The following is a 26,855-nucleotide window of genomic DNA, read 5'->3' on the forward strand; positions in this document are numbered from 1 at the left end:
AGTTCACGAAGTCTAGTCTGATTAATCATTTTAAAAAAAAGTCTAAGCAAAGGCCACCCCATCCCGGAGTACAGATAAACCTCGCTCTTGTATGACAGTCGCATCAAATAGCCAAAATACGGTTACAGCAGTCACCACTGTGTTACAAACAAAAAATTACAAAAAGAAGATAAATTTGTACAGCCATTCTCTCCCACAAATTACCATATATAATCATTATTATCTAGAACAAGAAAGTTGTGGAATTCATTACCATATAATATAGCCTGTAGACAGACTTAGAAGCATTTAAGTCTGATGCAAAACTACATATTGCTAGATTAATATCCTGTTTTTATCTTTATACAACTTTATAAAAAAAAAAACGTTGTTGAAGTTATTGTAAATAATTGTTTAGTGTTATTATGAAGTCAAAAACATTTTTAAATTCCGTACAAAACACGCTGCTTTATGTAGTCAGAGACAAAGGTACTCCTACAAAGGAATTCTTCTTTGGATAAAGATTAAAATGGAAATAGAGTTGATAATTTGAAGATGAACTACTAGTACTTTATGTTACCATATAAACCAAGGGGATGTGGTAAAATGGTAAATGAGAAAACCATCCAACATCTAAATGATGCGGAATTAAACAACTATAGGTCATCGTACGGCTTTCAATGGGCAAAATCCATATCGTATATTCAGTTAAAAAAGGCATGACTAAACAATATAAACGAAGAGCCAAAGACAAAATAATAAAGAAAAAGAGAACAAATTTGAAAGACACTAATCAACAACAACCTCCTGACTTGAGATAAGCACTTATATAGTATGGTAGGGTTAAACATTTTGACGAGTGGTCAATCCTCCTCTTGCCCGGGACAGCGGTGTAACACCACAACATAAGAACAAGCAGAATAAATTAATTTACAATGGCGGGACTCTTTCAGATTGGCACGATGCAGAAAAAGACAACTAAGGACACGGTGGGTGCCACACGTGGAACATGATCTGCTTACCCTCCAAGAGCACCTGAGATCACCCCCAGTTTTTGTTGGTGCTCGTGTTGCTTTGTTGTTATTTATGTTGAATTTTGTGTACTATTGTTTGTCGGTTTGTCTTATTTAGTTTTATTTAGCCAGTGCATTGTCAGTTTATTTTCGATTTATGATAGATATACGAAGATGTGGCATGAGTGCCAATGCGATACGTCTCCATTCAAGTCACAATTTGTAAAAGTAAACCATTTTTGGTCAAAGAACAGTCTTCAACACGGACCCTTGGCCTACACCGTACAGCAAGATATAAAATGCAAAACTGCACTAGTGTTAAACCATTCAAACGGAAAAACTTACGCTATAATCTATACAAAAAACGACAAACATTTGTGAACCATAACAACAAACGACAACGACTGAACATCAGGTACATGACTCAGGACAGATAAGTTTTACCTGCAACAAAAGTGTAACATCACAATATAGAATGACACACTATAAAATATCAATTGCCATAGTTTAGCTCAATCAAATAAAAAGATCAAATATAAAAAATAATAAACAATTAGAGAGTCAACCATAACCTTGAACAAAATGCCACTATATAACAATATAAACCTTGAACAAAATGCCACTATATAACAATATAAACCTTGAACAAAATGCCACTATATAACGATGTAAACCTTGGACAAAATGACACATGTGTTTGATTGTCCCTCTGGAATATCTTTCGATATTACGCTCATATCAAAATATATATAAAGCCAAACAAGTACTAAGTTGTGGTCATATTTATAAATTTCCTGTTTACAAAACTTTTTTTCGAAAAACTAATGATTTTCTTATCCCAGGCATAGATTACCGTAGACGTATTTGGCACAACTTTTTGGAATTTTGGATCCTCAATGCTCTTCAACTTTGTACTTGTTTAGCTTTATAAATATTTTGATATGAGCGTCACTGATTAGTCTTATATAGATGAAACGCGCGTCTGGAGTACTAAATTATAATCCTGGTACATTTGATAACTATATCGACCCTCTTTTAAAGGTCTCCCACCAAAATTATCAAATATAAAACACTTGATACAAGCGTAAAGTAACGGTCAAGGTTATCTCGCCAGCAGAATCAATTTACGTATTTCTTTATAATAATAGTTTATTACAAAAACAAAACAAAAAATATAACAATCAAACTAATTTTAACAATCAACAATCAAGTCACCAAGAAGGCAATTAAAATACACACACATTTGCAGTCACAAACAAAAAGTAAAGGTTCATAATCTCATTTACAAACGACATGCTTCATAGTTGCAGACATAAATGTTACGCTTCATAATCACATACACTAATAACATGCTTCAAAGTCGCATACAAATTGTCATGCTTCATAATCACATACACTAATATAACTCCCCATAGTCAGATATGAATGTAATGCTAAAAAGGCACATATTCCAAAGTATGCATTATATTCCCATTCATACATGTTTGTAATTCAGTGGTTGTCGTTTGTGGTTGTATAACATATTTGTTTTTCGTTCTTTTTTTATATATTGATTAGGCCGTTATATATATAGTTTTCACGTTTGAATTGATTTGTGATTTCGGGGACTTTTGTAGCTGACTATGCGGTATGAGCGGTGCTCATTGTTGAAGACCGTACGGTGAGACATAGCTGTAAAATATCTGTGTCATTTGGTCTCTTGTGGAGAGTTGTTTCATTAACAACCGTACCACATCTTCTTTTTTATATGGCAATTTACTTAGTCACAAAGTGTTAATAGTCAGTCAAAATTATTATGTTTTGTAGTCAAATACATAACTGTTATGTTCAAAGTTCCATACATAAATGTTATATTTCCAATTTCCATACACAAATGTTATGCTTCAAAGTATAAAAATATAGTATATATACCAATACACATAACTAGCAGCGCCTAGTGATGTTTCATAGCCTTACCGGTTTCGGTTCAAAAAGGACCTTCATCAGAGGCAGAATGGTGGATTAATATTTGCACCCTATTTATATAGATATGGTAACCGGCGGTTGAGTAAACCGGCGTTTCAGGTTTAACCGGCGGTTGAGTTAACTGTCGGTTCAGATTTATCCGACGGTTCAGAGTTAACCGGCGGATCAAAGTTATCCAGTGGATGAATACTGCCTCTGATGAAGGTCCTTTTTGGACCGAAACCGGTCAGGCTATGAAACATCACCAGGCGCTTTTAATTATGTGTATTGGTATATATACTATATTTTTATGCTTTCTCATTTTTCTCACTGATAAATATAGTTAATATGCTGCAAATTACTTTAAACGAATATTATGCCTCAAAGAACCATACACAAAATTATGTTTTAAAGTACCATACACAAATGCTATGCTTCAAATTTCCAAACACAAATGTTATGCTTCAAAGTACCGTACTCAACTGGTATGCATCAAAGTCGCATACACATACGCTCTCTTACATTATCAAAAAAGAGGAGAAATTAGAGCAGGATATATACGCATGTCAAGTATATTGGTTAACGTGAATCATGTTGATTGATAAAGCGCTTGAATTTTGCATATTAGTTTCATTACCACCAGTCAATTTTGACCTCTTCGTCCAGTTTTTCATATACTCAATAAATAAAAATATAATACTTAAAACTATTCCACAACAAAGAAAACCAAAAGCAATTTGAATGTCGGTCCACTTGATAGGCTTAGCTTCTGTAAACATTGAGCCTAAACAGAAATTCCGTTTCGGCCAATGTTTTTGCTTCCATATTTGTATCAATCCGGACTCAAGAATATTTAACGTCCTGAAAAATAAAATTTATTTTTCATTTATAAATCACTGTTTTTATGATACACGGTCTCAGAAATATTAGAACAATGTGCAAATACGTTTTGAAATGTCCATTTTCAATATCAGCTTTCTTTATTCTGATAGTAGTTTGTATAAAAAATTATGTTTTCTAACAACATTTTTAATTCCTTGATTGGACATGCGCATCCTACTACTTCTATGTATATGGTTATAAACATGTGTCATTTTGACATTGGAACATTTGGTTTATGGCGGATGATGTATGCCTAGCAAATGATGACAATATCGTTTACAAGTATGTTCGTCTCACTAGGCGCAATTCTTAATTGACCTCAACCCACAAAGCCCAAAATTTGAAAATATGAAAAGAACCAGTCTTGCTGTTGTTTTGGATTCAATGTTTGATACCTTGATTTGTCTTTTAACTAGGTTTATTAAATTTAAATATAGTTAAACTACTGTTACCTTTATTAACATTTTGTAAATTATTATATGAATATTTAATCATTTCGTCACGGAAGATTTGGTGACACTGTTTGAACTAAAATCCTCCGACGTCACGTGCTGGTCGAATAGAACTTTCAAGTCATGCAAGTAAAATGACAAATTTTTGCCTTGTATTTTCCTGTATGAAACCTGTATTACTCTCATAATTTGCATTCTAATATGTGTTAGTGATTTTCATTTGAGAAATAAAGAACAAAGATTGCGACTTATATATAAAGAGACCAAAAAAAAGCACAAATCAGTACACCACAGAAGACTAATTCAGTAGCCTGTAATTCAGTTATTGTTGTGTGTTACTGTATATCATATTTATTATTATTTCATATTTGTGTATATATATCATGCCGTTAGTTTTCTCCTTGGATTGTTTTACATTTGTCATTTCGGGGCATTTTATAGCTGACTATGTGGTATTGGTTTTGTTCATAGTTGAATACCGTACAATGATCTATAGGTGTTAATGTCTGTGTCATTTGGACTGTTGTGAAGAGCGTCTCATTTGCAATCATAATACATTTTTTTTATATTCATAGCTTTTAAGGAAGCTGGCTTGTCATGTTGTAGATTTTTTTGTCAGATTTTCGGAATCCTCTGGTTATATCCATTTGAATGCCTTGAAAAAATTTGCCCGGTGACCCCCATTTTTCTTTTTGTAAATCTTTTATATGTATAATGATAAGCCATCTGTTAAAGTCTTATAAAATTTTAATTACCTTTTAAAAGTTTTTGATAACTTAAACTTGTCAATGATAAAGCTATGAAAAGTCAAGAGAGAATATTTTCCCGCCAAAATTTCAATGGCTATTATCTCGAAAACATGGACGGTGACCTATATGTTTTTTTTGTTCTTTGGGTTCCTTTATTATTCCCCTATCTATACAAACCAGTGTTTTGAAAAGTTAATTACTTTGAAACTGGGAAGCGAACTCCCTTAAGCACCGTACCCAAGATGCAGTTTTTTTCTTTTTTTTCTTTTCTTTTTTTTATTATAGCACTCAGATTGTTGTTGACTTTATAGAAAAAAAATAATGATCATATGTAAAACAATTGCACACAATTTAACAAAACAAAATATAAAAAGTAGCAGGTTATAAAAGATTTGAGTTTAGTTAAGTTGTGAATACATATGCTTAGAAGGAAATCAAAGGATAGAATCAAAAATAGATTACAACTTAAATGTAATAAAATTCCTATAGCAAAAACACATTTCAAACATCATTTCAATTACCTATATTAGGGTCGATACTGATGTTTTTTTTTACTTTCTTATCATTGTGCTTTTTTTAAAATTTATTTAAAAAAAAAAGAAACTACTGTACAATATTCTTCAATTGTTTGTATAAAAGTTCATCTTTATAGTATTTTAACATAAGTTTTTCTGATAAGTGTTCTTCTATTGGCACATATCTACAAGCCCAAATACTATGTACATATTCATAGATATATGGAAACTAGTCTATATCAATATTAAACAGTATACATGTATTTGTATTCATACTAAAATTTTTATAATTTTTTGTCTGATATATGACAAATTTACACATTTTGTAAATAGATGTTCTAACAGCTCAACATGTCTATTACAATAGCTACATTTATATGTTTGCCTGTAAAATTTTCTCCTTGAGAGTCACGCCCCTGTTGGCAGTATCATATGTACAACTATATAAATAAAATTTCTTATGTACAGCTTTGTAAGTTAATCCATATATGTTGGAAATTTACATTTGGGTATAATATTTCAATCTTGTTTATATCATTGTTCAATTCTAACAGCTGTAAATAAACGTCCTTAAAACTTTTCTTATTAAGTTTAATATTACTTTGATATTTAAGATATATGCATTTTAATCTTTCATATTGCCCTATAGTGACCACAGAATATCTATACATATTTTCTGCTAATTTTGGAAGTATGGTTCTTGTAGTGATTCCTATGAAATAAATGAATAAGGATGTCCATACAGATGAATTTCCAGTTAACAATTGAGATATTCTGTATAAGGGTAAGGCTTCACATTTCATTTTTATGTCTGGAACTTGTTGTCCACCATCTTTATATTGTTTGGTAATTGTTGTTCTGTTTAACAGCTCAATGTTGTCCCAGAAAAAATCATAAATAACTTTATTTATTTTCTCTATAAAAAATTCACTAGGTGGATATATTCTTGCAGTATACAAGAATTTACTAATTATATAAGTGTACATATTTTCTGCTTATTTTGGAAGTATGGTTCTTGTAGTAATTCCTATGAAATAAATGAATAAGGATGTCCATACAGATGAATTTCCAGTTAACAATTGAGATATTCTGTATAAGGGTAAGGCTTCACATTTCATTTTTATGTCTGGAACTTGTTGTCCACCATCTTTATATTGTTTGGTAATTGTTGTTCTGTTTAACAGCTCAATGTTGTCCCAGAAAAAATCATAAATAACTTTATTTATTTTCTCTATAAAAAATTCACTAGGTGGATATATTCTTGCAGTATACAAGAATTTACTAATTATATAAGTGTACATATTTTCTGCTAATTTTGGAAGTATGGTTCTTGTAGTAATTCCTATGAAATAAATGAATAAGGATGTCCATACAGATGAATTTCCAGTTAAAAATTGAGATATTCTGTATAAAGGTAAGGCTTCACATTTCATTTTTATGTCTGGAACTTGTTGTCCACCATCTTTATATTGTTTGGTAATTGTTGTTCTGTTTAACAGCTCAATGTTGTCCAAGAAAAAATCATAAATAACTTTATTTATTTTCTCTATAAAAAATTCACTAGGTGGATATATTCTTGCAGTATACAAGAATTTACTAATTATAAAAGTGTCTAGAACTAAAACTTTATGTTTATTTCTTTTTTTCCATTTGTCTATCTGTTGTCTATCAGTCCATAATATTTTTTTCCCCAGTTAATTTCAACTGCATTTTTCCAAAACAATAGTCCAAGGACTTTAATTTCCTCTTTGAGTAGTTTGTTTATACTGCCAAAGTTTTTTGTATTAGGATTTCCAATTTTTAAAATTTCGGTTTTGTTTTCTTTAATTTTCGAGCCAGATACCAAACCAAACTGTTTAAATTCTTCGAGTAATTTTTCATAGTCTGTTAGATTCGTCGATATAATAGAACAATCATCTGCGTGTTGAAAAAGTTTTACATTTGTGTTATGATTAGGAATTTGTACTCCTTGTATATTATTGTTTCTGCAAACTTTACAGGCTAATGCTTCTATTATGACAGCATAGATACTCATTCTTATTGTGCGTCCTTGTCTTATGTATCTTGCAATTTCAATCTTGTCACTAAGTGCTCCCTTTATGATAACCTTACTTGATATGTTAGTGTAAATGATTTCAATCCATCTTATAAAGTTTGACTGAAAATTCATCGCTCTTAACACTTGTATGATAAATTCATGCTCCACCCGATCAAAAGCCTATTCCTGGTCAAATGAAATTAATATACCACTTATGCCATTCAAGTCCATATACTCTAATATACTTTCTATAGATAAAAGATTGTTTGATATTAATGTTTCTGGTCCTGCACCTGTTTTTTATCTAATAATTTGTTTAATATTTTTGACAAGTTTTTCTTAAGAATTTGGTAAGAATTTTGTAATCAACACATAGTAGACTAATCGGTCGCCATTGTTTCATGTCTTTTCTATTACCCTTATTTTTATATATTAGTAGATCAGTCCTGTCTTCATTGTGTCCGTGAGTTCTCCGTTTAAATACACATTGTTAAAAACTTCCACCAGGTCTTACCCTATTACGTTCCAGAATTTTAAGTAAAAAGACTTTCCTATTCCATCAACTCCTGGAGATTTGTTATTTTTGAATTCCTTTAATAATTTAAGACATTCATCTTGTGTTATAAAGGTATCAAAATTTGTTTTATCTTCTTCTGTTAATTTATTTAGATTAAGGTCTTCTAAATAGTTTGTCTATCACTGTTTTGGGACTGATATAAATCGGAATAAAAATCAGTCCCAACTTTAATCACCTCACTTTTAGATGTGCATGATTTTCCATTTTTGTCTAGTACACTTTCTTCTTCTCGTTTATCTCCTCTTTTTCCTCTGCTTGTTTAAAGAAATCAATGTTATCTATATCTTCTTCTTAATAACCTTGTCTTGAACGTATTATTGTTCCCATTTTCCCCTTATTTTCTAATTTAATTTTAGTTTCACTTAAGTTATCAATGGTGACTTGGTCAAGCTGGATTTTATTTTCTTCATTCTCAAGTTGCATATATGTTTCTGAAAGTTCTTTTCTTTCACGAGCTACTAATTGTTTTGAGAAACGTATTGTCAATTCTTTCATTTTTTTCTTTCCAATTTCCCACCAATCTAAAATATTATAGTTACTCTTCCTTTGTTTCTTATTTATCCAAAAGTTATTTATGTATTCGGTATAAAGTTTTTTGTCCAATAAACTATCATTCATTTTCCAATAACCATTTCCCCATTTATTTTTTTGAAGTTTCAAAGATATATACATGTATACGATCGTGTGGTATAGATACGATCTTGTGGATGCAGTTCCAGATCGAATAGTGACACACATATTGATATAGACTAAGAGTATGGGTATATGAATGCACCCAATTACTTTAAAAATGAACGTTCAGAATTACTCACCCGATTGAAAATATGTTGGTATATGGAGAATTGTTTGGCAGACCAATAGCGTACTGCAGGGGTAGAAATTCTTCGTTAACTCTTTTTAAATCACAATCGAAAGAAGCCTCTATTTCGAAATATGATTTTTCTGCTATATAGGCATAATTGCCTTCCCTGAGTTTTTGCATATGGACATTGGGAATGGTACTTAAAACCCTAGGGTCCGTTTGATTTGTAGCTATCATTCCATTCCAAACTGCCTGCAGATATGGAACAGTTGCCTGCTATGAAATACAAATACAATAAATTTATGAAACCTTGATTGAAATGTACATCCATCATATATTTAGCAACAGGTTTTTTTTGTCACAAAACCTGGTTCAATCCAACATTTTTTTTAAAAAGTCCTGTACCAAGTTCACAAAATGGCAGTTATCTTATAGTTCGTTTTTGTGTGTGTTGCATTGTCGTTTGTCTTTTGTTGCACTTCAGTGTTTCTGTTGTTTCGTTTTTTTCCTCTTATAGTTGATTTGTTTAGCGTAGTTTTATTTTGTATTCGGGATTTGTTTACTCTCAATCGATTTATGACTATTGAACATGTTCACACAGCGGTATACTTCTGTTTCCTTTATTTAGACAATTTGAGCTCATACATACCGTAATGGCTGGAAACATGTCAAGGTAACAAATACACATATTACAGTCCCATAATATATTTTGGATTAGTGAATTAAAACAGAATAGTATATTTCATTTTGATGTTATTCAGTTAAAAAATATTCAAATTCTTTTATTTAGTTGAATATAATCATCATGTATTCCCCATTGTACATTATTGAGCAAAATATAACAACATTCATTATTGAAAATAAACTCATCATAGATACCAGGACTAAATTTAGTATATACACCAGACGCGCGTTTCGTCTACAAAAGACTCATCAGTGACGCTCGAATAAAAAAAAGAAGATAAAAAGGCCAAATAAAGTACGAAGTTGAAGAGCATTGAGGACCAAAATTCCTTAAAGTGTTGCCAAATACAGCCTGAGGTAGAAAAGCCTTAGTATTTCAAAAATTAGAAAAATTGTAAACCGTAAATTTATAAATATAACCACATCATTGACAATTCATGTCAGCACAAATGTATTGTACTATGAATTACAATTTCTGATCTCCCTTTAACTCCGTTGTGTCCTTCTATTTGCCGACTGAGAGTAAGTTACGCATAGATTTTTTAATCGTGTATTTTGAAAAAATGTTGAAAACAAACTTGTAAATGCCTGTACAAAGTCAGGAATGTGACAGTTGTTGTCCATTTGTTTGTTGTGTTTGAGCATTTGATTTTGCCATTTGATTAGGCACTTACAGTTTTGAATTTTCCTCGGAGTTCAGTATTTTTGTGATTTTACTTTTAACGTTTAAGGATTTTGTATATTCAATTTATAAGATGCAAGATAATGAATTATATTCTCAGTAATATTGTATGTTTCCATTTCCCAGAAGATGGATGGAATTGATAAAATAGACTTGATTTATGATTAAGATTTCTCTCATTGACAATTATAAGTCGAATATTGACTTTATATGGATTTAGCAATATTTTTAGGTCTTTTTTGAACATAAAGCTCTTCAACTGTTTCGGTTCTTACACATCTTTGGCTTTCCAATATTCAACTAAGCGTTCCTGATGAAGGTATACAAAGAAAAGCGTGTCCGGTGCATGTAATTTATAAAGTGAGCTCCGTCATATAGTAACCGACCTTATGCAAACGAATATTAATACATATTTCAGTTAGAAAAAAGTAAATCTCCATGCAAATTTGTTATTGTTTGAAAATTGAGTTGAAACGTTTATATATACAAATATGATATGGTAGAATTCTATCCGATGCAGCTCAAGTGTTTCTATTTTTACATTTTACTGTAGAGAAACATAAATCGTAAATGCTTACCTCGAACCATGTTACCCAATAGGTACCACCAAGTACTCCCCATTCGTATTCGTCTTGTTTAGCCAATTCGCGTAGCGTTTCGAATGGCAATTCCTCCTTTGTAACAGTTAAATATGCAATTAGGTTACCACAGTAAGTTGCTGATAAAATAATACAAAACAGCCACCAACAGCAAATAATTGTTCTTCCTGTTTGTGACCTCGGTAGATTTGTTCCACCTTATTGAAAAAGACAGAAATAAGGTATTATTTTTGTGATATGCTTAAAATATTAAAAAAATAAATGTTGCAATATGATGATATAAAGATACTTGTTCTTTTCTACATAAAAAAATGCCTTTACCAAGTCAGGAATATGACAGTTATCATCCATTCGTTTTGTTTGATGCGTAAGAGATTTGATTTTGTCATTTAATAAAGGATTTTCCTTTTTAAATTTTCCTTCTTGTGATTTTACTTTACTTCGATAAAGGTAATTGAAACACATAATGTATAATAGATGTGAAAAGGTAGGTAGGTCAACCAGAACAGAACATTTAGAGTTTAAACTATTGCAATGCATGCTATCGATTTACAGCGATACATATACTGATAATACCTCTATATACTAGGAGTACATGCCCGTCAAAGGTCTAAGCGCTATCATAAGTTACTAGTATATTCATGATATTGTTTAATCAAAATAAGATTAAAAAAAACCAACATATATTTAACTACAAAACTTCATTCGACCAATTAAGTTTTGGTAACTAACCATTTACTATCTAAAAGGCATAATTAATCCATAGACACGTATAGTTTACAATTCATTGCAGCACAAATATTGAACTGAACATTCAACCAAAAATTAAACCTTCCCGTTTAAATATTTAAACATGGATTTTTTTTATAACTTTTTCTGTTGACTCTACCTCATGTCTTGAGTTTCAAGTGTGTGTGTGCGTATAATATCCAATTAGACGTTAATTCTTGATTTAACAAGATTTTGAAAATGTCCAGACTCCTTTTACTCAGCATCGATATAAAAAAATAAGCCTTTCTCAACTTTCATGTCCTTGAAGTAAAAAAAAAAAAACACATAAAAAACACAAATGCACACAAAGAAGAAAAAAACAAACAAGAATGTGCCCCAGTACACGGATGCCCTACTCGCACAATCATTTTCCTTGTTCAATGGACCTTAAAATTGGGTAAAAAATCTAATTTGGTATTAAAATTAGAAAGATCATACCATAGGGAATTCAAGTTGATTAGACATCAGCTTCATCAAAAACTACCTTGACCAAAAAGTTTAACCTCAAGCGGGACAGACGAACGGACGTACGGACGCACAGACCGGCAAACTTAATGCCCCTCTACTATCGTAGGTGGGGCATAATACTTTTTTCTAAAAGTTTAATACACCTAAAACTCGATGTGTTGGTACTGACTATTAACATCTCAAAAACTCAAACAAAAGAAAAAAAAAGTTTAACATTAATTTAGCAAGTTATAATAGTGTCACAATGATATGCAGTTCATATAGGCAACAATACATGTACATGTTCATTCGATATGTAAATCTTCTTATATTATCAACATACACATGTTCTTACAGTATCAACATGCACATGGTGTACACTTATCTAAAAAAATGTTGATATAATGTTGTTGTTACTGTTATAAAATGTTACTATTAATAGTATTTATATAAACTTGTTGTATATAGTCAGTCTGTATAATTGTCTCATATTGTAATTTTCTTGTAGTCCCTTATCTTTTCTGAAATCTCGTAGGTGTAAATATTTCCTGTAGTTTAAGAAGGTGGTTGTTTATTATTTTGTTATTGTCTAGTGGTATGCAAAAAACTTCTTTTATGAATGTATAGTGTCAGTGAACAAAACATTGTAGGTCACCAAAAAGGGCAGGCGTACTAAATATTTTGAGTTATATTCATTTACCTATCCCAAAGAGCAAAGTTTCATAATGTAAGCCTTCCATTGATGAAAAGAAAGGTTTAACGATCACATGCATCAACCTGTATTTTACAGCTGTAATTTAGGTAAATTATTTTCTGTGTGTTTTGATGAGAAGTCCTGAAGTTCAATAATTAGTTCATGTAAACTCTCCTGATAGAGCAAATCTCAATTAAAGTCAAGACAGCAACCCACGTATTTGAGCATTGTACACCAATTACCAGCTCCAAACACAAATAAACCAAATTTTACATAAGGGATATCTGTGTGTTAACCAAAACGTAATCCTTGCAAGTCACACTGGCTTAAAGCAGGAAGATATGTTACATATAATTTTATTATAAACAATCAAATCAGTTTTGGCCCTTGAGAAACACTCATCATACAAAATAAAATTCTGAGTTCCTGTCTGAGCAAGTCAGCTTGCAACCTTCAGTGTGAGGAAGAACCTACCTGCCGAAAATGCACCAGCCAGGAAGTGGAGTGTCTCCACAGAGAGGATGAGAATAGACATCTAATCTGCAGCCGAGTTGAGCAAGTTCTGCATCAGGGAATAGGCCATGTGGTAGTAGAGTAGCAGGGGTCTATCAAACTGGCGCTTGAATAATTTAGATCAAATTTGTCCCCGCAATGCTTGGAGATAAATGAAATGTTAGAAATGACCAGTGATAAAATTCCATCAAGGTCCGAAAACTCAGATGGAACAAGTGCATTCCTCCAGCTGTCATATGTTCCAGATTTGCCTTGATCAATTCTGATATATTGTAACGAAATAAGATGCTAGCAGGTTTTCACAAAGTCTACTATTTACACAACTGGATCGATGCCACTGCTGGTGGACGTTTCGTCCTCGAGGGTATCACCAGCCCAGTAGTCAGCACGTTAGTGTTGACATGAATATCAATGATATGGTCATTTATATAAATTTCCTGTTACAAAATTTTTAATTTAAAGGAAAACAAAAGATTTTCTTATCCCAGAAATAGATTACACCAGTCGTATTTGGCATAACCTTTTTGGAATATTTGGTCCTCAATGCTCTTCAACTTTGTACTTGTTTGTCTTTATAGCTATCTTGATCTGAGCGTCACTGATGAGTCTAAAAAGTTATCAAAGGTACCAGGATTATAATTTAGTACGCCAGACGCGCGTTTCGTGTACATCAGACTCATCAGTGACGCTCATATCAAAATATTTATAAAGCCAAACAAGTACAAAGTTGAAGAGCATTAAGGATCCAAAATTCCAAAAAGTTCTGTCAAATACGGCTAGGGTAATCTATGCCCGGGATAAGAAAATCCTTAGTTTTTCGAAAAATTCAAAGTTTTGTAAACAGGAAATTTATAAAAATGACCACAATTTGATATTCATGTCAACACCGAAGTGTTGACTACTGGGCTGGTGATACGCTCGAGGACGAAACGTCCACCAGCAGTGGCATCGACCCAGTGGTGTAAAAAGTTATAAAAGGTACCAGGATTATAATTTAGTACGCCAGACCCGCGTTTCGTCTACACAAGACTCATCAGTGACGCTCATAATATCAATATTTTGGTCATTTTTATAAATTTCCTGTTTACAAAACTTGAATTTTCGAAAAACTAAGGATTTTCTTATCCCAGGCATAGATTACCTTAGCCGTATTTGGCACAACGTATTGGAATTTTGGATCCTCAATGCTCTTCAACTTTGTACTTGTTTGGCTTTATAAATATTTTGATATGAGCGTCACTGATGAGTCTTATGTAGACGAAACGCATTGAGGATCCAAAATTCCAAAAAGTTGTGCCAAATACGGCTAAGGTTATCTATGCCTGGGATAAGAAAATCCTTAGTTTTTCGAAAAATTCAAGTTTTGTAAACAGGAAATTTATAAAAATGACCACATTATTGATATTCATGTCAACACCGAAGTGTTGACTACTGGGCTGGTGATACCCTTGGGGACGAAACGTCCACCAGCAGTGGCATCGACCCAGTGGTCTTAAAAGTTATCAAAGGTACAAGGATTATAATTTAGTACGCCAGACGCACGTTTCGTCTACATAAGACTCGTCCTCGAGGGTATCACCAGCCCAGTAGTCAACACTTCGGTGTTGACATGAATATCAATAGTGTGGTCATTTTTATAAATTTCCTGTTTACAAAACTTTGAATTATTTGAAAAACTAAGGATTTTCTTATCCCAGGCATAGATTACCTTAGCCGTATTTGGCACAATTTTTTGGAATTTTGGATCCTCAATGCGTTTCGTCTGCATAAGACTCATCAGTGACGCTCATATCAAAATATTTATAAAGCCAAACAAGTACAAAGTTGAAGAGCATTGAGGATCCAAAATTCAAAAAAATTGTGCCAAATACGGCTAAGGTAATCTATGCCTGGGATAAGAAAATCCTCAATGCTCTTCAACTTTGTACTTGTTTGGCTTTATAAATATTTTGATATGAGCGTCACTGATGAGTCTTACGTAGACGAAACGCGCGTCTGGCGTACTAAATTATTATCCTGGTACCTTTAATAACTTTTTACACCACTGGGTCGATGCCACTGCTGGTGGACGTTTCGTCCCCGAGGGTAATGTAGACGAAACCCGCGTCTGGCGTACTAAATTATAATCCTGGTACCTTAGATAACTACTTCCTCTCTAAAATAGTAAACACTCACATTGATATTATACTAACCTTGCAAGAAAACGCAGCCGTATAAATACCAACTAAAATTATACAATGCTTCTATCTTCGTATGCTGAGTATAAAATGGATTAAACTTTTCTGCAAAGAATAACACAACCGAAATAATTGGAATCAGAGATCCTGTCAATATAATCACTTCCCAGCGAAGAGGTTCAATTAAACGAAGCCATTTTGTCTCGTCTGGCTTTTTGAGCATTATAACAGTTTGATCGAAGAAAAATCCTAGGGTAAAATCCATTACCCTTTCTCTATTTGCCATAACTGAGAGAGGTGCAAATGTCATGTCAGTGTCCTGAAATAAAAAAAAAACATAATAAGGGGCTACAAAACACCTAATGGAACTAGCTCTTTGAAAAGAGGTCAACGTTTGAATCTCAAAATAAAAAAATGAAACAAATTGCAAGTTTCGCAATAAACAACAATAGTGCGTGTTGTACTACTATATATCCCATTGAAGTTATTACTGTAAAGTGTGCGGTTGAAATTTCTTGAAATGTTTATAATTGTGGTCAGTGTAAATATTTTTTAAATACACGAGCAAGTCTATTTTAGTCAAAATGTACTAAATAATCCTCTTCATGCCCGTTGGCATATAAGGTGAAGTCAAAATGTACTAAACCCCCTTAAGTGTCCACAAGTTTTCCTGGATACTTAAGTCATCAAATTTATAGATTTTTGTAATGCTTAGCTACTGAATTATTTGGCAGAATTGATACATGTTAATATTCGAGTAGAGAGTTTTTGTACTTCGTGTTGAAGGCCTACTTGAAGATAAGAAAAAGCAACTCAAGTGAAGTTCCATGATTTTATGTTATGTAAAGTACGTGTAACATTTTTTGTCATGACTTAATATGCCACATCTATTCAGTTTCATAGTGTATCTCATTTTCTTTATATTCGTGCATTGTTTTAAAGAAATAACGCTCTTTTTCTATTCATCATTTTAGGAGTTAAGGCAAAACTATGGAAATGATATATACAAATATGTGTATATGTTACCCTTCTCTGAAGCTCTCCAACAAGTCCAGTCCATGAACCATTTAATATTCTTCCCCATTCTCCATCGTAACCTTTCCTTAATTTATACCTATTTTATGTAAATATAAGATAAAGAACTTTTTACGTTGCGCTTATTTGAAAAGTATAATAAAAAACAAACAACATCACAACAAAACTTAAAAGCCTGTAGAGTTAACATAGTTACTAAATCAGATTAAAAACGATGACAAAATTACTGAACTCTAAGGTAAATTCAAAAACAGGAGGTAATATGAAGACTGACAAAATCAAGCGATATCAATCAGCGAGCCAAATGAAAATCAACAGTCATAAATCTGCTAAATATTATGCAGCATCTGTGTTTAATCCTTTTATATCGGAGAAGGGTCGTGTTGTATAATTTTTTTTACCTATTATGTCTGTTTGTTTTGTTCACGCATCGTTGTCAATATAATGGAATTCATGCGACTGTCATACAAGTGAGAGGTTTAGCTTGCTTTAAAACCAGGTTCAATCCACCATTTTCTACATAAGAAAATGCCTGTACGAAGTCAGGAATATGACAGTTGTTATCCATCCGTTTGGTGTGTTTGAGCTTTTGATTTAGCCATTTGATAAGGGACTTTCCGTATGACGTTTCCTCGCAGTTCAGTATTTTTATGATTTACGTCTTCTGTCTAACGTCTAGTGGTCTTAATTGTCTTCATTGTTTACCTTTGACCTCTAGATGTCGCATTTTTTCAACACATCCATTTGATTTTTAAGTGCAAATACTGTTATCAACTAATAATTATTCCACGAGTTATAAGCTAAACTGTTACTGTGGATTCGTTATTATTGGTTGGATACCAATTTTCGTGGGTTTCGTGTGTACAAATGAACGTCAATTATAAATGTTCACGAATGACAAATGTTCTAAAGGATTTTTATGTCGAGGTTGACAAAACCACGAAATTAAATATTCACGAAAATGAAAGATTTACCCAATCCAACAAACTTGGATACCCACGAATATTAATGAATACACAGCACTTGAATAATGCCTGTTAAGAAGGAGGCAAAGATTACAAGGGTGAAAAAAAACGTTAGAAAAAATAAGACAAAACCTTGTCCAAAATAAGCAAGGACAGAGACCAGAACAATACAGCCTGCTAAATAAAGGCAACAGTAGTATACCGCTGTTCAAAACTCATAAATCCATGGACAAAAAACAAAATCGGGGTAACAAACTAAAACCGAGGGAAACGCATTAAATACAATAGGAGAACAACGACACAACACTAAAATGTAACACACACAGAAACGGATCAAGCATCAGACAAAATCCCACGAGAATAACAAATATAACATCAAAACCAAATACATGAATTTGGGATAGACAAGTACCGTGACCGTATGGGTTTTTCCCTCATTATTGAAAGCCATACGATTGCCTTAAATTGCTTACGTCCATCTCATTTGAACATTGGTGGATACTTGTCTCGTTGGCATTCAACCCAAATCTCCTTATCTTCATACAGTCCATATTTGGTACCGTTCAGAATAAAAACCTGACTACCAGAGGCAACTGTAGAATCTAATGGTAAAAGTAAATTTTCTAAATCAACATGACAAATGTTTTGAAACTGAAGACCATTGATGATTGGAGGACTCTCTCAAAATAATAAACGTGCAAAGGTTATCAGGTGGCAAATTTGAATTCATAGCCGGCATAAAGTTAGCATTGAAACCCTGTGAAAATTACATTAAAAAAACTTACCGGCCAGTTTAATCTAAACCAGAAAAGTTTTATGAAATATAAGTTATTTTTTTATAGTATTTGTTCAAACATGTCAAACCAAGAAAATGACTGCAAAAGACAACTTTCAATTCATTGACGAATTCTAAAAAAAATCGTCTCCTATAATAGCGAACTGCCCCTGTAGAACCTTAAGGCCATTTTAACAATACCAGCACATGCCAACATTGGTTAATACTTAAAGTCGTTGTTCAGAACTTAGACAATGACAAAATTAAGTGACAACGTCCCTTGTTAATTATTCTGAAGCTAAAATATATCAAGAATTTATTATCTATCACTATTTTTAAGCATTTCTTTTGTATTATGACCAAATCCTTCGAATAAGCCACAACAGATTCATTTGCTGCAGTGGTATATTTAAATTATGAATACTTACGTAAAATTAAGGTTCCTGCTCATTTCTATAAGGAAATCGATACACAACCCATTCCAGGTTCCATTATCTAGATATTCAAATGGCCTGTACTGGAACGAAATAAGAGTATACAAAGTATGTTAATTGCATTCGGACTAAAATATTGCTTTGCTTACAAGAATCTTACAATGTCCAATTAGCTTTCTTTTTTCGGAGACTTGTTTCGGGATACTCTTGGTTTGTCGTCGTTCACAACATAAGCATGTTTAAAAATGTGGAAGTAAAAACTACTTTATTTGACGTAATATTACCGATAAAAAAAGTAAATTGGAACGTGCAACATTCCAGCAGCACCTGCATACGGGATATATATCAAAATCAGGGCATACGAACTGTATTGTTATATACCTCAAGTGTTGATACGATGAATAATTTGCCATTAAATCCATAATTGACATTTGGATAGACTTCTGATTGTAGTTTTGTGTCACCTGAAAGGTGCAGGTGCCCAATGGTATTCCACTGACGTCCACCTTTCCGAAACATTAAAGTCATCAGAGGAAATTTCATGTACTTTGTGGATGTTTTCTTTGTCTAAAATGAGATATACATATTTTAAAACACTACCAAAATGTCAATATCTGAATGCATATCAGTAGAATATGCAAATGCAGATATATCGTATCAGACATTCATGGCATTTTTTACGTACTAAATTATAATCCTGGTACGTTTGATTACATAGCGGTAACTAAAATGACGAACGAAAATCTACAATGTTAATTATCACTGGTACTTATATCAGAATTCATAAACATGTTCGTATTAATGTTAATGGTCACAAATCGATATATACTCAAATGATGGAACAACAAAAAAAAATCATGATTTATTAACCATAGTAATACACTTACTTGACCCAACTAAAGCGTTTTTTTCTCATTTCTGATAAACGTCAGTCGCAGGGTAAGGCCTTTGACAGCTTATATTTCATTGATACCAAGACGGACATAATGGACAATTTGTATATATTGTCAGAAAAATTCGGAGAAAATCGTAGCTTTTAGACGAGATTTATATCTGTTAGAGAGAACAAATACATAATACATTACCCCACAATGTATGTAAATTGTATTAATTCAATTGTGAAATGTAACATTTCAGCTTTATGGCTCGGTTTTACAACTTCGTTGTATGATAATAGACAAAACTATCAAAGTTTAACGGTGCGTCATTGAGTTGAAACCTTAGTTGCCTATTAGTTTATTAATCTTCAAACGAACAAAGATTTGTTATAAATCTTGACAATGTTCTAAATAGGACACAGTAGAAACCCGCTTATACAAGGAACATATCGATCTTCAAGTATTTATGAATAGTGGTTGAAAACATTGATGCCTTAGTCATGCCTAATACAAAACAATAAATTCACATGCATTAAATAAAGGATATAAGTAAAATGAGTTCAAGAATGTATATATTTTTGCTGTTACAAAATGTTAGAATTTATTATAAATTAAGGAATGTATCTCCCTCATGCAAAGCTCTGATTCCTTTCACGGATTTGGCTATACTTTTTGGACCTTTTGGATTATAGGTCTTCATCTTTTATATCAGCTTTGGATTTTAAATATTTTGGCCACGAGCATCACTGAAGAGACATGTATTGTCGAAATGCGCATCTGGTACAGGAAAATTAGTGCGTTAATGTTATTCCATACGCTTGTACGTGAATACAAAAGTCAATATTCAGTAAAAAGAAACAAAAGAAACAAAATAACAATTACCTGAAGTATAACTTCTCTCATTTTATTATGCAACTGGATAATTGATGTTTCATTTAAACAACATGTCTTCATGTCTTCTTCCGTCAGTATATCATATGTGAATATATTTTCCAGAATATATTGAAATGTCTACAATTGATAAATAAATGGTTATAATGAAAATACATTAAAGCTAAATTTAATGTTGGATTACAATAAGCGTTGAAGGAATTAGTAAATCTGACAGAGTCTAAGGGGATATTTATCACTTTGACTAACATTAAATTGGCTCATTTAATTTTCGGAACATTTGAAAAAGTATGAACCTTGATCTGTCCACAAAAAAAAGACAAATGTCGCTAATTAAAGATGTCCATTGTTATTTTGAAGTTTACATGTTGTAATTTACTATAATATATTATTTATTTATGAGTTTCTCTGTGCTAAGTATTCTTATGTTGGTTGGTTAGAAATTACCGTCACGTAATGTTATCATTTTAACGATATGTTTTAACATTGTCATATAAGCGGGAGGGTTTGCTAGCCATAAACCAGGTAAATGTTTTCTTCAGAATGTCATTTTACCTAGTCAGGAATATGACAGTTGTTATCTTATGGTACGTTTCTATGTCCGTTTTCGTTTTTTTTGGCAGTTGAATATTTCTGTTGTTTTATTGTTTTCCTCTTATAGTTGATGTGTTTTTCGCAGTTTTAATTTGTAACCCGTAATTGATTTTTCTAAATCGAGTCGAGACCCTTTAACAGTGGTGCCTTTGTATATAGACGTTTGACAAACAATATTTTGAATTGTGGTTAAATAAAGCATTAATCATAAACTATAAAATTATTTCCACTTTAAATTGTTAATATGACGAAAATTCCATTGCCGAGTCTCTAAACATTGGACAGACACATCAAAACTTGACAGGATAGAAAATGTAAACCCGTCCAGAGGACCTGTGTCCATCTTTTAAGTCTATTCTTTATTTGATTTTTTGCCACTTTTCCACTTGAATTTTCATTATATTGAGCGGTTTAAAATTGTGTTTCAGAACATACATTATATATATAAAGTGCATTTGTATCTATTGTTTAAATTTTAATTTGTTCCAAAAATGAATATCCTCTTCAAACATAGAACAATAATACTGATCATTCATTTTGTAAATGTGTCTTGTATTCATTTAACTTTGATCAATTTCATTCTTATCTGCTTAATAAATAACCAAATGTAACTTATTTCCGGATTTTATCAAAGTAAATCAAATATAACTTTGTATTTTCGTATAGCTCATTTTAAAAAAAAGTTCTGAGTATATTTCTGAAATGTTTGTTCGCCACTATAATAGCTTTTAATGAAACAAAGAACTTTACTATCCCCGCATGTAGCTTATAATGAAATTGTATTGGTGTTTTTAATATTTCTTCTCTAAAATAAAAGTTTAGCAAATAACGATCGCGTGATATCAAACTTTACCTTTCAATAAGACATTATTTACATGTTGAAACAGATTTATATTTAATGGTAATGGTATGAAATACAAACAATAAAACTGACAACAAATATTTGTGTAAAAGAACCAGCAGTGATGCTCACATAAAAAAAAATATGTAGGCCAAATAAAGTATGAAGTTTGAAAGCATTAAGGACGTGAGTGTTTAATTATAAGAAATAATTCATTGCAGTCGTAGATTTGTTGTCATTTAACCATAGGTTGGCCATTTATATTGGATTATTATACCCTGAGTGTTAGCAAAAAATCACGAAAAATAAATTGAAATGAACTGATTTGTTTAGTTTGCTTTAGAAAAGAGAGAACTATATTTATCTGTATATTGGCCTATGTAAACTGTGAGTTTTGAATATCTGGTAGTATACTATAGATATAATTGAGTTTGGCGTAATGCGGAACAACCATTTTTGTGTATTTATACGCTTGCGCTTAAAGTAGATATACTGTGTTAATACTGGTTGACGACAATAGGTCGTCATATTATTATTGATTTTTAATCCAAAATGACAGGATGATTAATTGTCTCTAGACATTCATTTCATATTCAAAAATCTGATTTACATTGAAGTTATATATTTTCATTTTGTATTTTTGTTTGTTCACAACAATCAACATCAACATCTATTTAACTGATTCGATGCATTTCGAATCCCTTGAGTTTATGGTAATAAAACAATTTCAGCTTTCATAATAATGATGCTATAGGTTAACATCGCCTATCACAATATGAATAGGTCGAGTATTGAACTGAATTTATTCCAAAAAACTATTTATTTTAAAAGGAACTAAAAAAATATTGGAAAATAATAATAATACAACAGTTCTGCAATAAAGCTTACTACATCGACACATTGTTGAAATATTAACAGCACGATGGGTGCAAATACGGGAGCAGGAACTGCTTACTTTTTCGAAGTGTACATGTTCATCGATTCGATTGGGTTAGTTATTGTCAATATTTGCTTTTCTATGTATTGATGTTTGGTCGTATGACTTTCGTCTATTCGATTTTTTACCTTTGATCGCTGTGTTTTGTGTTCCTTATCGACAAATTGTTTCGAATTCTCGCTCGTTTTTACCTGCGCTTTAAAATGTAATTGATTAATACATTGAAAAAAAACTTTGAACTTACCAAATTTTCAGGAATATCAAGCGCCATTGTGTTATGCGGAAGATTTACTATGGCAACGTTGTTTAAATTTGACAAAAAAGATACATCATTAAGAGGTTGATTATCAATATGAAACAAAAGCCAACGTGAATTATAATGCATAGCTGTTTCTCTGATACGCTTGTCATCAAATGTGTTTGCCTGAAATTAAAAAGAATCATAAAAGAAAAGTTTGATACAATAAATATTTAGATTAAGGAAGCAGTACTGTACCAATCGATGGTCAAATCTTTTAAATCGATGCAACAAACATAAACTGCAGGAAGGATAATCGGTCCGTGTAACACTTATCAATTTAAACTTTTAAAAAGTTTTGAAATTTTAGATTTTTGGAATTTTGATCAAAGTTTTAAAATATCAAAATTTTAACAAAATAATAAAAATGTTAAAATTCTAAATATAGTTTTTAAATTTGATAGTTTAGAAATTTGATCAAACTTTCAAAATACAAAACTGAACGTGTAATTTTGGTTATCTAATTTTTTGAAAGTTTGATTTTTAAATTTTTGATTAAAATATCAAAAATAGAAAAAGGCGAAAAGAGGGGGAACTTGTAAACACGGCTCTGATTATAATCATTCTTAGTTAGGAATCAATAGCACGAAATATATCAAATCATTTTAATTACAAAAAAAAAAAAAAAATGAAAAGGAGAGAAGTCGTTTTTTTTTATTTTAACATATTAAACATCCCATGGGATAACAGTTATGTACTGAAATTTTAAGATTGGGCATCTATTAAAAAAAATATTCAAACCTATTTAAACCGGTATCAAAAAGGCCAGAGGCTCCTGGATTGGGACAGGCGCAGGCCCAAATGCGACAGGGTTAAACATGTTACGTCAGATCACAACCTTCTCCCTCTACCTCTAGCGAATGCAGAATAAACTAACACAAAGCAATGCACCCAGTAAAACGCACTTTAAAAGAAATTCAAGTCCTATGTCAGAATAGGAAACAAACGAAACTAATCAAAATGACAATGATAATAAATTAACAAAGGACTACTATATAAAGCTAACAGTTACTGACATATGCCAGTTACAGACCTCAATTAAACTAATTGAAAGATTATGTCTTCATAATATGAATAACAAGCACAATCCCTCCCTGTTGCATTTATTGTTATCATTCATGAAATATTTGTCACTGGCAACCAAAAATCGATTATTCAAAATAGGTTCTTTACATACAAATTTCAAAGAAACTAATGACGCAGCTCGCTCGGGTAAAGTAGCCTTTAAAGATGGATTTGATGGTGGTATGGGTGCCAATGAGACAACTAGACATCCAAGTAACAATTAATATAAGTAAACCATTATAGGTTAAGAAAAGGCCTTCAACACGGAGCCTTGGCTCACACCGAACAGCAAGTTATAAAGGGTATCAAAAATTTCTAGTGTAAAACCATCCAATAGGGAAAACCAACGGTCTGATCTTTATCAAAACGAGAAACGAGAAACACGTATGAACTACATCAACAGACGACAACCACTGTACATAACATTAACTTCACTTTGGCGAAAACACCTCTTCAATTGCTTCGGTTCTTATATTTACTTCAATTTCAAATATTCCGTTTTTAGCGTTCTGTAGGTTAATGCGTTTTACAATGTAATGGTTTTTCGAGAGCAACATTGGTGTATGGCCAAAAATGGACTGAAAGTCCATCATTTAGCTGACAGCGTGGCACTCTCTTCACACGCCCCATTCTGATTGGACGTACTGTGTTCTTTTACTTTGCTCAAAGATTATGCTACGTATATGATAAATGCATATACTTTTCACAAGCATCAGTCCAAAAGTTGTCTAAGGAAGCAACCATTTAACTTCAGAAGTGGGGATATGGTTGTTTTATTTTGAAGTGAAAAAAAGAGCTTACAATTTTTTCATCAATATTGATAACATTATTTGGTTCAAAATTTAACAATATAAGGTATTGGGGAAAACTGGATTCAGAATATTTGTTTTGTCCTCTGCTTGCACAGATTTTTTTCTTCATCAAACTTGGGTTCAGAATATTTCTATGTACCCTTATTGAAGCCACTCGTGGAAGTATCCAAGTAAAATAAAAAAAAATTGTCACCTTGGTGACAATATTTATATATCAGATTCTCCAAAAGATAACTATTGATCGCTGATATAAATTATGGAAAATAATTTATAATTTTCAAAATGGGGACACCTGAAAATGAAAAGATAGGTGCATAATGTACAGCGGCGACTGTTAGGTAAATATGAAGGCTGAAAATAATGTTTATGGTATACGTAATAGAATGAATATGTTCAACAAAACCAGAACGATAAGTTGGATGTTAACTTTCTTTTTTTTGTTTGCCTTTTTAATTTAATTTGCCTTTATTGGCTTTTTTTTTAAAGAAGGCTCGCGTGTATCAGATTTTCAGAAAAAAAATGATTATTAATTTTTCATAACAAATTTTATTTATTACCTTTAGTAGTTGTTACTTTATCATCTGGTACAAAAATCGTCTCAAAAAATCAATTCGTGTAGGCCCCAGGTGACTTTTAAAATGAAGATATCATTGAAAAAGCTCCAAATTATCTTCCCTTTTAAAAAAAATGTATTTTTTTGGCATTAAAATTGAAATATCTTTTTTTAACTCATCGGTGACCTATATTTTGTAATGTTGTTTTCGAATAAGCTGTACATAAACTAAATAATTTTAAAATTTGAGAGCTATGACCCGCGAGCCCCCTTAATTTGATTCGAGCATCTTTGGTAAGTCTTTAGTAGACGAAACGCGAGTCTGGCCCAAATACAAAATTCACATCCGGTTATCTATCTTTGAAAAGTTATTGTAGATACCTTACAACAATTTCCTGACTCCAGGCTGCCAATATTTGATCTTACTCTTAATTTCGGCGTAAAAAGATATCAAAAACCTTCAACATTCCAGACTAGCACAACGTTCATTGCGACACCATGCATTCAGATTTCCTACCGTACCAATACTTAAAACTGAACACATTGATACAAGGCAATATATGATCGTCATGCAATCGATAAAAAATGAAAACAAAGCGATCAAAGTTACGACCGAAGTGCTTCTCTGGATCAGGAACGCTCAAAGCTGAATATCTAAGGCCAACAATCAATAAAGAACAGAAATAGTTGATTAAAACGTTAATAATGATCGTTAAAGATATATGCATCTGCCGACATGATTGCAGAAAGTAAGAAATTGTAGAGCAAAACAGAAAAAAATTGAAATCAAATGAGATAATACAATGTGTATTGAATCATTTTATTGCTGAAAGTCCAGTAGAAAATATATATACATACTCAACCTAACCATACGATTTGACCTTCTGCGAGTTAAAATATGGGTGCTGTAATATTTTAAAAGTTTGATCAAGTTTCTAAACTATCAAATTCAAAAACGATATTTCGAATTTTGATATTTTAATTACTTGTATTTGGTAAAAATTTTGAAATTTTAAAACTTTTTCACAATTTGGAATTTTGATCTTTTAAAACTTTGATAAAAATTCCAAAAATCTAAAATTTCAATACTTTTTAAAACTTTGAATTTTTAGGTGTTACACGGACCATAATCGCATGAACACCAAAAAAATACAAAAAAATAAAAGAAACTAGACGAGTTAGTTAACAAGGTATTAAAGCCTTACTTGTTGTTACCTTTCCGTTTATCATTAAACGTAGAACAAACTACAATTATTAAC

At 31.8% G+C, this 26,855-nt stretch overlaps 1 protein-coding gene across 1 annotated transcript in view; it reads right to left on the reverse strand.

Annotated features, from left to right (window-relative positions):
• Positions 1–2,198: 2,198 nt before the first annotated feature.
• The window catches only part of LOC139498502 (glutamate receptor ionotropic, kainate 4-like), a 37,448-nt gene continuing 12,791 nt past the window's right edge, over positions 2,199–26,855 (reverse strand). The window contains exons 5-13 of the mRNA XM_071286916.1: positions 23,113–23,292; positions 20,488–20,616; positions 19,109–19,294; positions 18,722–18,810; positions 16,545–16,632; positions 15,534–15,837; positions 10,896–11,113; positions 8,962–9,227; positions 2,199–3,797 (exon numbers count right to left, since the gene is read on the reverse strand). Coding sequence (XP_071143017.1) covers positions 3,503–3,797; positions 8,962–9,227; positions 10,896–11,113; positions 15,534–15,837; positions 16,545–16,632; positions 18,722–18,810; positions 19,109–19,294; positions 20,488–20,616; positions 23,113–23,292 — 1,755 coding nt within the window. The 3' untranslated portion in view covers positions 2,199–3,502. The remainder of the gene's footprint in view (positions 3,798–8,961; positions 9,228–10,895; positions 11,114–15,533; positions 15,838–16,544; positions 16,633–18,721; positions 18,811–19,108; positions 19,295–20,487; positions 20,617–23,112; positions 23,293–26,855) is intronic.

The sequence above is a fragment of the Mytilus edulis genome, chromosome 12 (assembly GCF_963676685.1).
Source record: "Mytilus edulis chromosome 12, xbMytEdul2.2, whole genome shotgun sequence".
Lineage (NCBI taxonomy): Eukaryota > Metazoa > Mollusca > Bivalvia > Mytilida > Mytilidae > Mytilus > Mytilus edulis.